Consider the following 13,759-nt stretch of genomic DNA (forward strand, 5'->3'; position numbering starts at 1 on the left):
TCCTGATGTTGTTTCCTTCTTACTCACCATGCTGTATACTCTCCTCCCTTCTCTTCTTTTTCTCCTTCTCTCTCTCTCTGTCCCTCTGTTATTTCACCTCATGACCATTTTTACTCTCCCTCTCCACTACTCTCTACTCTCACTAGACTCCACTACTCTCCCTCCCCTCTCTAGTGATTTCCACTCCCTTCACCTCTCCACTACAATCTACTGTACACACCTCCTTCTCTTACAGGCACCCTCCTTTAACTCAATCAGCTTTTGCTTTACTTATCCCCCTACATTTATCACTCACTCACCTTACCATACATGCACTCTCACACATAAGTACCACTTTTTTCACCAACCAATATCTCCCCTTGCACACACTCTTTGTTAGTTTCTTCTATGCTATTCTCCCCTTCCTCCGCCTGGTCTTCTCTTTCCTTGACGACACCTGAACAACCCACACACACCCATTCTTCCTGTGCCTTTTTATCCTCCTCCTCCTCCTTCCATTCGCCCTCTTTGAGCAAATGTGTCTCTCTCACATCCAACAGGCGAATCAAGAGCGAGCGCACGCCTACTCTGGCCTCCTGCTTGCACATTTCTGGAGATGTTACCCCCTCCCCCCAAAGCAACTTCCCCTGGGCACCCATTGAAATGATCCAGGGTGGTTGTCTTTTCAAGCACCACTTATGATCGGCTCTTACTTAAGGACGTTTGGTCTGGAAAAACACTAAATGCAACTTTGTATGGCAGTCTCAGACTCTATCACGCACTACTCACTAGGTCCCCTCCACGCCTCGCATGGAAACCTGGTCCCAATGAACCATTCTGTAGACAGTTATTCCCATGAATATAGAACTGCTGTTATAGAACTAATCTCTTTTATAGGACCCAAACCATAAATCCATGTTTGATGTTATTGAGAATTCGGTTGTATGTGTTTTTAAAAAAGTCACTTTCCTCGTTGCTCGTTATTCGTTCATTTTTACCCGTGGTTCTGCTTAGCGAGGTTTCTTTTTTCATTATTATTTAAATGGAGGAGGTTCCTCTTCGACAACACATCTATCCCACCCCACCACGTCACCCTGCCACCCACCACTCCCTCGCCCAAAAACAAAACAAATATTTTTTAAAAATCGCCAAAAAGGACACCGGGAAGAATTCACAATGTGCAAACAAGGAAAGTAATCTTGTTAAAAACGCAGTATACAGAGAATTTGTCAGCAAGGATTTAGCTTCCTTTCTGTGGTTAGTACTTTCAAATAAATACTATATCAATAATTTTCGAATGTCATTTGTCTGGATATTGAATTCTTTATCTCATCACAATTTTAAATCGTACATGTTGTTTTCTCCGTACTCCGACATGTGCTAAACATGATATCTTTGACCTCAACAAGCTACTGAAAGAAGATAAACCTCTGCCCTAGAATAGATGAATGCGAGTGCTTTTGATTCTCTGGCATATTTCATGGAAGCCTTTTCTTCCACTTGTAAGGTCAGCAGCATGCTCCCACAGACCAATGTTACCACTTTTTAGATGAAGAAACAGTCTGCTTTGTAAAACAAGTACATTAAACCGAACTGTATGAATGTTTTCCATCCAGTGGAACCGTAACTAGGGTCTATATGTTGTAAGGGTTGTAGTAACTGGGAACAGGAAGGCTCCTCTTTGAACCATGTGAAACTGAGAAATATTGCTACTCCAAGGTCAGAATAAACTGTGATGTAGATGTGCAGCAGCACATTAGGTGACCTGATGTAGCACACTCCCAGTAAGGTGACCTGCATAAACCTTAACTGCATTTGTGTATGAAACATTCACTGCTCTATCCTCCACTTTGCATCAACCTCCTGGTTTCTTGTGATTGCACCTATGAAGGATTGGTGAGCTAGTCAAATTGGGTTCTTTGAACACTGGCTGTATGTGCTGGTAAAGGTCTGTGTTCCGAGTAGATGAACAACTGTGCCCTCGCTCCCCCGTGCCACTCCTCATACTTTGGTGCTGATGGGCTGGCTGTTTTCACATTCATCATAAAATAAAGTAAATCTTACCTGATAAGCCTACCCCAACCCGGCACACTCAAAGTCGCTTTTCTGTGTGAATTACATCATGGTAATCAACACACAAACCAGATTTCCTTGAAACTGTGCAACATCAAAGATGCATCAGATAAGTTCAATTTTTCTTTTATTAATTTGAGAATATCACTTTGTATCCAGACCCAGTGTTTATGGGTGAAAATTGGTATATAAAACTTGGCAGGAAATTGATCCTGACTGTAATGGCACCACTGCCCATGTTAAAGGGACCCTCAACTTGCAAGGCCCTTAATTGCAGTATTGCTCCGTTACTTGCCGGGTCGGCTGGTTGACTTCAGTTGTATGACTGCGTAAGTGACCAGACTTGTTGCTTTTACATTAATTTGATGGTTGAAACAACCTACTGCGTCTGCCAGGGTTCAAGTAGTCACCGGTCAATGCGCCCTGCACCAATATATCTCGTTACATTACATTCACTCTGTTAATCCATAATATCAACCCCAATGTGAGCACCACTGAAGGCAGTGACTCTCACACTGGGTTGATGATATGCTTTTCCTGCAAGCAGAAAGGTGCAAAGAGAAAGTCTAAGTTACTCTTCAACTCAAGAATGTTTGTTGGAGGTTCCCTTGGGTCGATCTGCACTGCGGAGCATTCTCTCCAATTGCCCATGTTTCATAAAGTCCATCTGAGGGAGACAAACTGACTTCGAAGCCTGAACCTCTTTCTTTTTTAGCATAAATTATGCCTGTACTAGCCTAAGTATCCGGTTTCGCCCGGGATGTTCATTCTCAGATTTCCTTTCATACTCCACCCAAAAAGATGAACAAATATTGTTGTTTGCCACAAAGGTAAAATGTGATACATTTTAATTTCAATAATTAATTGTACACCAAATGTTTGTTTGTCTCTGATTAAAATTCTCACATGAATATCATATTTGCATGCTTATTCTGATTATTTGCTGTGTTGTGAGCACTGGTGGCCATTGTCGCTGCTAAACACACAATGCAAATCAGAGTAAACATACAAATACGATATTCATGTGAGAATTTAATTTGGGGGTAAATCAACATTTTGTATTCAATGAATTAGTGAAATGAACGTGTATCAAGTTTATTGCAAAAGAAATCAATGAAAAGAGAGACACAATCACTCTCTTTTAAAAAAAAAAAAATTACAAAACAAAAAAAAACACAGGACCAGTTCAGCACAGACAGCGCAATTATGATGAGCACTTTCTACAAATGACCTGTAGGTGGCGTGCAGAACACCACAAGATGTAATGCCGAAATTTTTTTAAAAAGTTATCTCTAACGGGATGACCCATTGAGCTAGAAATAGTTGTATTAATTCGGCAATGAAATAAAGAATATTCCATGCAAAATTAATGACACCAGATCTCACCGTCTATGAAGAGTTACGTCCCCAAGATCAGCCCCATATACAGACCCACAAACAGAACTTTATTATATATATATAGATTAGGAACAGGATCTCTGTGGCACTGTGTTAATGTGGTTCTATGTAATATTTCTGCATATTAAAGGCTGAACACAAAGGCCATTTCCTTTTATTTTTTTAATTTCACCCATTTTCGTGCCGACTAATATGTAGAAATATCACACTTCAATGACCCCAAACGCTCACCCCTCAGAATCTGAACCCCCAACCTCCTCCTCCAGTGCTGGCTGATTCTTCATGAAAATAAGGGGGTTTTACCCCCAAACTCTTTCCTCCACCACCATGTCCCTTTCCCCAACCAAAGCCTCCCTCCTCTACCCACCCTCACCACAGACACACTAACATAGCCATACAAACACACACACAAACGCTCACATTTAACCACTCCGCTACCCCCCCTACATTGCTCACACACAGGCGTACAAAGACCCACACTATTACTCACCCAGGCCCCAGTGACTTCCCTCTTCTGGCTGTGTCATGCCTTTCAGCCCCTGTGCGCACTCGTGTGCGTCGCAGGGGCTGACGGTTCAATTTAGAAAGCCCTATCAGAGCAGTATTTTTTAAATTGGTAATTTCAGAAATCGCTTATTATAAAGCGATTTCTTCACTTAGTACCATTTCATGCCTTTAGGAGCAAGATACATTCACTGCACCGGACCCCACTTACAATACTGATGAAATATTCACTTGGACAGCATACCTGGAAGTAACATAATTCCACATATAAACTTATCACTCACAAATGTGCCTTTGGTGTGAAATCCCTATTGGTACTGAAGTTAAAATAAAGGACGGATACATATGTGTAGGAATTGGACACATGCTCTTTTTTCCGAATCTAAAGATGATTTAAAAAAAAAAAAAAACATTTCTTTATTGCCATTTTTTAAGACACAAACTCACTGGGATACAAACATACCAGGCAAAACCCCTCCCCTGCCCCTGTCCACCCTCAAAACTCTGTCAAAGGAGCATAAAACATAAAAGCAATCCATAAATCAGTGAAAAGAACATGATGATTGAAAGAACAGTTTGGGTACATGCTACACATCATGAATAAACAGTTTGATCTCCCAATAAGCACAGGCTCCATACAATCCTAGTTACATCAACACTGGAGGATTAAGCGAGGAGTGGGAACAGTGGGGACCGGGACATCGCTACTGGGCGAGGATAGGCAACGGGGGGCATGACAACCTCCCAACTACTGCACTTGAAGGGAAGGGCGGGGTGATCTTGCTAAATCTCTAGACAAGTAAGACCTGAAAGGAGGCCAGAAATCCAGTGGTCTGCTATGGTCTGGGAGGGTCCGCGCATATTGAGTCTCCCTCTCCTCGCGCATGGTCATATTCTTCAGCCATTCATGATAACAAGGAGCCCTCTGTTTCCCTCAGGCTTTAGCTATTACAGCTCTAGCAACTACAGATGCCATCCCACCATCTTTTTTTCCACAGGAGAACCTTCCTCCTCCAGGGCTAACAACCACAGTTCTGTGGGGAATTGCATTTGAGTACTCAACATCTGGGGCACTGCCTCTATTTTAATCCAAAAAGAGTGCATCTGAGGGCAGCTCCAGGAGACACGGATGAAATCGGCCGAGCCACCACAACCTCTCACACACACCGGGGGGCGCGAGTTGTCTGGGTAAATCCTATGTAGGCGTGTTGGGGAATAATATACTTGATGCAAAAATGTCAAATGTATCAATCGAAATCGACTGTTCAAGGACAGTTTGTGTTTGTGCACCAATCATCTTCCATTGTTCAGATTACATCACCTTCCCCAAAGCTGTTTCCCATTTAACCTTATTCTTGAACGAGCATGAGACCTTCAGTGATCGAATGATTTAATAAATCGAGGATACCAGCTTCTCAGTGGTTGGTGGGGTTGTGACATATTGCAGTATCAGGGGGTGGGGGGATGGGTTTGGGGGGTTTTGCAGATGCGTGCAGGAAATTTGACCATTTGAACCGTAGCGTCTCACGGAGCCGGAAGTAAAACAGCATGTTGACTGCCGTCCACTCCCCCTTATCTTTTAATGACTCCCATGTAATAAACCTACCATCTATTATGAGATCCCCTAATCTGTGGACCCCCACCCTATGAAAGTGGTGTTGGAAAATGTTCTTTTCGGTAAGAGGGATTCCACACACCTGGTATACCGCAAACAGTGGTGAATACCACTCTCCTCTTCCGACCCTGTGTTTAATCGGACCCCAGGCTCTATACGTGTTTGCTACTGGCTGTATCTTTGTTCTTTTTTCCCCAACTGGCGATCCCCAGAACAGCCCCCTTACATCGTTCAGGTGAGTGGTAACTTTTTCAAGAAGAGTATGTGGAAGTTCCACCAAGAGGGACCACCACAAGAGTATTGTATCTGGGCTGCTAAAAAGTAGGAGTAAAGATCTGGGTATTCTAGGCCCCCCCTGTTCATATGGTGAAGTTAACGTGTTGTGCGATATCCTAGCCTTTTCACCAGCCCAGACTAGCTGGACATCAAACTCCTAACCCGGGACCAGAAACAAAATGGGGGCCAAGCAAATGTATAAGATCTTCGGGGATCACCATTTTTGCCAGTGAGATCCGAGTCGCTTGGGAGATTTAAAGAAGGACACAAGCATCTACTTTGTGTTCTAATTTCTCAAGCATTGCCACGTAGTTTTTCCTCTATAATTCCGGTGGGGACTGTGGGAACCAACAGAAGGACTCGCCAATGTCGGAGCGGTCAACACTGGCAATCAGTGGCAGAACCTCTGATTTAGCCCAGTTGATCCTCAATCCGGAGAGTTCACCAAGCCGAGAGATTTCCTCCACGAGTGGCTGTAGATTTTGTCTAGGATGTTTCACATATAATAACATATTGTCTGCATAGAGGGAGATTATCGAAAGGTGGGAGTGAATCCTTACCCCTCTGTGCGCATGGTATTCTCGTAAGGCGCAGGCCAGAGGTTCAATGGCCACGGCAAAAATAATGGGGGACAGCAGCATCCCTGTTGTTTCCCTCGTGTAGGATGTATATAGTCGGACAGCATTTGGTTAGTGTACACCTTTGCTCTGGGTGCCGTGTATAGCAGCCGTATTAACTGAAGGTAGGTAGTTCCAATACCTGACCGGCAAAGAACCTCAAATAGGAATAGCTATTCCACCGAGTCGAAGGCCTTCTCGGCATCTAAGGCGGCCACCACAATAGGGATCTCCGGGTTCATGTTCTGCATCAGTGCGAAGAGCCGGCGCAGATTATTCTGGGTGGAGCGGCCAGGAATGAAACAAGCTTGGTTGGTGAGGACCAGCGCAGACATATAAGGGAGGAGCCTGTCAGCCAAAATCTTGGCCATGATCTTTTTGTTCATATTGACTAAGGACAACGGCCTGTATGAGGAACATTTACAAGGATTCTTTTTGGGTTTCAACAGCACTGTTACAAGTGTGGTCGTGGTTGATTCGGGAAGTACTCCTGATGCCTTGACCGCTTCATACATGTCTCGCAAGTGCGGGATTAGGAGAGCGTGATATGCTTTGTACAGTTTGGCTAGGATGCCTTTTAGACCCAGATAACCCTGTGCAACTCCTCATCAGTGGGGGGTGGAGGAGAGGGTAATTCCAGGAGCACACTTTACCATGGTCCAGCCAGCCCAGGGTGATTCTATCAAGATATTGCCCTATGGAGTCGTGTCCGGAGGTCGTTTGGGTGGTGTACAATCGTTCATAGAAGTTGTGGAAAACATGATTGATTTACCCACAATCCCTAGTGAGATTCCCCTCTGTGTCTTCGATCTCCACTATGGTATCTAGCTGATGTTCACGTTTAATAGCCCAGGCTAGTGCCCGACTTGGGCGGTCCCCCTCAGCATATGCTGACGCTGCTATGGGATCCCCCAGATATCTTTCCTCCCTGGCCGCAAGGAGGTCCATTTGTCCCCTTTTCGTCTGGAGCTGTGTCCGTAAAACTGGGGGAATCCAGGAGGCCCTGTTGGAATTCTATGTCTTTGATCTTGCATTCTAGGATGGACATGGATCTACCTATGGCTTTCAAAACTCTGCCCTCATTTGCTATGCAACATCCCCTTATATATAGCTTAAAGGTTTCCCATAGAACCCTGAGATCTGGAGCCAAGGCCACATTAACTTGAAAGAAGGTCTGAATATTCCGACTAATTTCCTCTTGAATACCACGTCTTCTAGTGAGCAAGCTCTAAAGCGCCAACGCAAGTGCTTAGGGGGTTGGCTAGGGCTATTTGGAGCGTACAAAATGTTCACAATAAGGACCCACCACCCTGCGATCTCTCCTGCCAATAGCAGAAACCGACCCTCATCATCCCTAATTTGGTCGTGGAGTTTGAACTCTAAAGAGCGATGGATATATATATTTATAGCAACGCCACAGGAGTGTGAAGTGAAGGAGGGGCAGTACCTATGCACCCTCCACCCAGCGAAATTGGGTAGCCGACTGGGCCGTGCTAAGTGTGTTTCCTGGAGGCATAGGATATTCACCTTGTGATTCTTTACATAATTCGTGCTCAGGCGCACTTTCTTAAAGTTGGTGAAACATGTATGTTCCAGGTCAACAGAGAAATATCTACATTGGATCCTTTATCACTAGGGGTACCGATATCGTGGTTTAACATGTACTACCAATTGATATTCATAAAGTGATCATGTAGCTGGCTGACATCTATCTACTAGGAAGAGAAACTGTCATGATCCCCAACCCGATTCCCAAGAATTCCCCCATGTACTGGTATCACATATACTCTCAGCACATCCAAGGTTAGGGGAATAAAGGGAAGACGAGACTGGACCACCTTGTGGCGCACTTGGCGCTTATCTGACTGTGAGTTATGATATTGATACTGATGTTAGTACTGTTTGAAACATGAAATTCTCCAAGATGGCCACTGTAAAATCCATTCTAATCCTAGCAAGATGGCTGACAGCTAAGCCTTCTGACACCTTTTGCATGCTCAGACTAGTGTGCATGGGTGGGTATTTAAACCACACCCATGCGAGGTTCTTCGCTTTGCGTTACTCTGCTTAAAGCAGAGTGACGCTTACTCCGGTGCTGCAATCGGGATGTGAAACCTGCAAAGAAAAGATAGAGGTCAGAGATCTAACTCGCTCTGACAGCTCCTGCTGTTACAAGAACGTACCCGCTGGGAGACACACTCGCTTTTCTCGCGAGCCGGCTTCTTCCAACCTCCGTACCGGATCTCTCTCCAGCTCCGTGCTCTGACGCGGCTCCTGCTATTCCGCTCTGCAACTCGCCTTTGCTTACCGGCACCTGTAATAGATGAAGTAGTAAGCGCCGACAGCAGCCAAACATATGCGCACAGCAATATGCCACATGCAACCATCCCTTGCGCATGGAAGAGACCGGCAGATGAGTTTGTTTAGAAGGGAACTGGATGCTAAAGCAAAGCAAGCGAGGAGGAACAAGCTAACAAGCCCAAGTGAACAAGAACTGTGGGGGGACGTAAAGACCAGCAACAGAGAAGCTAATTAACCATAGTGAACAGAAGATTGGTTGCAAGCAAGGATGGAAGAAAGACAGACAAAACTTAGTAAACATATACCTTAAGCAGAAATGGAACAGTCACCTCTTCATGAGCCACAGCAAGTCTCGGCTTACCCAGTGACAAAACTGGGCCAGTGAGGTAATTGGAGAGACCAGCCAATGCGCCCCTGCTCAGACAGCAGGATAGAGAACACAGTAGTATAAATCCACAGGTGAGTCCAGTATACCCAGGGAGGGGTGTCTGGGGGCATTACCAGTTTCTTATATGACACGTATTCTTGTTTAGGGAGGAGACCCCAGGCCACGACCTGCAGTTACACAGTGCAAGACAGCTCAGGGTGCTGGAGAATTCAGACGCTCCCGCATGGCATCAGGTAATCAGGTAAGCGTTACATTAACCTACGTTCCCTACCAGAGCTCATCCATTCCACTGCTTGACACAACAAACACAATTCTCAAACCCAAGTAACAATTTGACACAACTTGTCATGAACAGTCCCCTTGAAGCCCACCCACGCCAGAAACAAAAACATACTGCCCCCCTAGACCTTCCCCCCCGTCCCTGATAATTCCCAACAGGTAACCCCAAACAACGCCTTCTTGCCACCGGGCACGTGGGGCTATCGGCGACTGGAGTAACTTGAGGTGACGAAGGCTTAAATTACCATATTCTTTGCTTCATTACCCATAGTTAATAGGATCCACGTGTTTAGTCCCATCATTTTGGAGTACAGGGGCACTCACTGTTGGAGTGCCACCAGATCGTTGACATAACAGGTTGGTTGCATTGAAAAACTTACGGTGATCTTCGGGGAGGGCACCTTGGATCTGGGATACCCATAGCAAAGCTTTCAGCAGCCTCTGGAGAAGTAAAGGAGACCCTGCCATTGTGTACCACCCTGAACTTGCCCGGAAATAACATTGAATAGCAAACCTCCTTTCTTCTCAGAATGATTTTCACTGTCTGAAACGTTTTTCTTTGATCCTGCACTTGTGGACTGAAATCAGGGAAGAGGCGGATGGTCAATTGACCCCAGTTCAGTTCCTTATTTTCTCTGGCGGCACAGAGCAGGATGTTTCTGTCCCGGTAACTAAAAATCTATGCTTTGATGGCTCTGTCCAAGGTCTGGACGCCAAAGGTCTGTGTGCACGTTCCACTATGAACATGTTTGTGACTGGTAGGTCTTTCAGGACTTCCATGAGGAGTTTCTCGACAAATTACTCAATGTTATCCATAGGTGTGGACTCAGCCACCCCTGTGATGCAGATGTTATTCCTCCTGGATCTTCCTTCGAGGTCGTCGTTTTAGCTACCACGCTCTTGACAGTTTGTTGAAGAGTGGTGTCCTCCCGTTGCAGAACCGCCACCTTGTCCTCCCAGTCGCCAATCCTCTGTTCCGCCTCAGTCACACGTCCACATAGCTTATCGGTCTGGACTGCAGAAACATCTACTTTGCATGTTAAGGCATCTATTTTGGCCCCATGGTTGTCTGTACTGTTCTTAAGGGCTAACGGAGTCTGGTTCAAGGCGGAGATGTTCAATTGAGAAGGGCCCAGCAACTCTGCAGGTAGCGGGGGTGGGGGAGTCTGTTCCAACTTGGAAAACTGGTCTATTTTGAGTTGCCTTTTGGTGTAAACCATATTAGGGTGATGAGCAGTTGCGTTGTTTGTAACCCCCCCGCAATCACTATGCTTCCAAAGACTGTTCAAAACAACATGGGCCACTCCACAAACTGCTGTTAGTTGTTGGCAAGGGGCCGACACAATTGGGGCACAGGGGGTACTATCTTTAGGTAGCTGTGGCTGAGGATGTGACTTGCAGCGTATGATAACATTTAGCGACCCCTCTGTGGACACTAGGGGGCCACAGGAGATATTGCCTTCAGGAGAATGTGGATGTATTTGGAGCTTGAGGTGCCATATAAAGACCTCCCCCCTGTGCCCCAAATGAGATCTCTGCAGGTTTTGTAGCAATGACGAGAGGGGGTGATACAGGGGATCCCAGCATATACTTTTATATTAATATCGGGGGGTGGAGAGGGGAGGGTTTACACCTTTTCAGAAGAAACTACTTGCCGCAGTGGATTTTCACTCCTTCCTCACTGCATACACCGGAGTATCAGTCACTTCCCCATCCAGGGCCCAGTAACCACCATCCGGGAGCACAAGATGCGTACTCGGGTGCGGATGTCGAGCAGGGCAGCTGTGTGGATCCTCCAAGTGCCTGTGACCGCCATCCATCCTGGATGCGGAAGTCGGGTAAGGCCGGTCGGGGTGGGTCCGGCACAGCGTTACAGTGCAGGGCTCATCCTCCTGACTCAGAGCGCAGCCGGGGACCCCATGGGTGCGCCGAGGGGAGGACCCAAGCCCAGCCGGACACTGAACCCACGATGAGCCAGAGGGGTGGGGCCCAAGGGGGCGCCCGGCACCAGTGACTGTGCGGGCAGTCCGATGGCCACAGGGAGCTGGCACAGAGGCGCAGTGAGCTCTCTGCTGCCCGCGGCAGGGCCTGCAGCCGGAGCTCTCTCACAGAGGGTCTTCCAGACTCCAGATGGGCTCAGATCAATGCCACCACTTATTAGGGACCCAGATCCCAGTCACAGTGTCGTGGGGTCTCGATGAAGCAGATAATTGCCAAGGATGTCACAGCCTTCGGAGCCTTTTCAGGCAACAGCCATTTTCCAGCCGCGCAACAGCGCCCCCCCTTCCGTCCCCGAATCTAAAGATGATTGATGCTGAAATATAAATAGGTTCCGGCTTTGAGGTCTCTTTGACTGGCTCACATTGTCATCATGCTGATCCTGTTTATTTTTTTATTTATACATGCCCTCTAAGGTCACAACCTCAATTATTTTTGTCAGCTAGTGCAGAGTCGAGACAAACCGCTCTGATTTAGGGTCTGCTATCCTGCAGCCAAATCCTCTTTAGCTATACTATTTACTACATGTCTAGTCAGAGGCTGCCGCTATTGATTTCTTGGTATTGTACAGGTTATTCACTAGAACACGCCGTAAATTATCAGGCAAGCTAATTTCAGTTCTGTTCTGTTTTTGAATTGATACATGAGGGTTTCCACTGTTCAACAATATGTTCACTAGCTTTTGTCTTCCTAAATCTGATGATGCCTCGAAATAGATCTGCGTGCTGAACATAAACTCATATTGTAACCTTTACTGCAGCTAATGTAAATACGATAAAGAAAAAGAAGGCCAAGCGAAAGAGGAACCCAGCGCCCATGCCTCCCGAGATAGCGGATATTCCTCATTTGGCCAAATACTGGGCTCAGCGTTATCGTTTATTTTCACGCTTCGATGAGGGGATCAAATTGGACCAAGGTAAGGAGCGTTATCGTTTATTTTCACGCTTCGATGAGGGGATCAAATTGGACCAAGGTAAGGTCGATGATCATAGCTTCCCAATTGTAGATGCAAATGTATACACTGCTTCATTAAGCTACAGTGTGAGGCATTTCCTTGACAGAGCTATCCTGCAATTTCCTTGGGATTCTTCTTTTTCCCACCTCAGTCTCTTGATCGCCTTGCTTCCTTTTTCCTATTATGTTTCACAAGGGAGAAAGTGCTGCCTATTTAAATTCCCCAAAACAGTGTTTCCTTTTTTAAAAGATTATCTAGTTGCTCTCCATGCCTGTGTATGCACCATCTTGCATGTCCTGAAGTAGTTTATTATCACTACTGTATACTTTGTGGGGTTTAGTTTGTGTGCCCCTATTACTGTGACAAGTTATTTTTTTAAAAGCCTTCTGCAAAGAATTATCTATAAGAGTACACTGTCGGAACAAGCAAATATTAGCAATAGTACTCTATTGTGGACTTTTTAGAAAGTAAACTATGTGCTGAAATCCACTGTGTGATAAAACCGTATGAATTGGAATTCTATTTGTAGGTCTGCCTAGATGAGGTTAATGAAGGGGTATTTTACGGGCAACCTTGCTGCACCGCAGAGTGGAATTTGCTTATGATTTGTCCATTGCATCATGGCTCCGCTCCATGCCTTGTATCGACACGACTCATAAACACATGCTGAGGAAGGGCCCTGTAACCGACAGTGGCACTCTTGTGGCTTACAAAGCAGAAACTATTTATGCTCTGTGGAGCTGGTAATCCGTGGGCCATGCATGGAGAATGCGCATCAGAAGCAATTCCTAAACTCATGCTCGAAGAGGGAGCTATAATCTCAAGGTCTTCTTGGAGCAAGAGGAGCATAAAACACTTTAACAAAAATATACATATCCTAGAGGAGACATTCATTTCCAGTGAATAGTCAGTTTGTGCCAAAATTAGATTAGCATCTGTTTTCCAAGCGTGCACGGCAGTGTAAAATTAAAGATGGGCCTAATAATGTTTTACGCCTTGTAAATGAAAAGAATGAGGGTCCTGTGGGGGAAGAAAGGCCTACACAGAACATTCGTATATAGAGGAATAAGTTTGGCCTTTAACAAAAACAAACAAATTTAAAGAAGCTCTGGAGTGTCTGTCCTCCTCCACAGGAAATTAAATTTTGTTTCACACACATTGACAGTCTTTTATTTAGGAGTCACCACGAGGCACAGTATGCTCTCTGTCTATGAATGCAGTGCCTCCTTAAAAAGTTATTAAAACTTTTACAAATATTGAGTGCACTGGCAAAGCACTTATTAACTTAGTCATGCTGTTACTCCTCTAATCAGAGCATAGGTACATAAGTATGACAAAGTGCCTTCATCTAGTATCACAAATGCACCCGCAAATGG

The 13,759-nt window shown here is 45.4% G+C and overlaps 1 protein-coding gene across 1 annotated transcript in view; it reads left to right on the forward strand.

Moving 5' to 3' along the window:
- TGS1 (trimethylguanosine synthase 1) overlaps positions 1-13,759 on the forward strand; it is a 1,067,587-nt gene that overhangs the window by 594,303 nt on the left and 459,525 nt on the right. The window contains exon 9 of the mRNA XM_069621061.1: positions 12,189-12,344. Within this exon, the coding sequence (XP_069477162.1) occupies positions 12,189-12,344 (156 nt within the window). The remainder of the gene's footprint in view (positions 1-12,188; positions 12,345-13,759) is intronic.

This window comes from Ambystoma mexicanum, chromosome 5q (genome assembly GCF_040938575.1).
Source record: "Ambystoma mexicanum isolate Mex_15411 chromosome 5q, UKY_AmexF1_1, whole genome shotgun sequence".
Lineage (NCBI taxonomy): Eukaryota > Metazoa > Chordata > Amphibia > Caudata > Ambystomatidae > Ambystoma > Ambystoma mexicanum.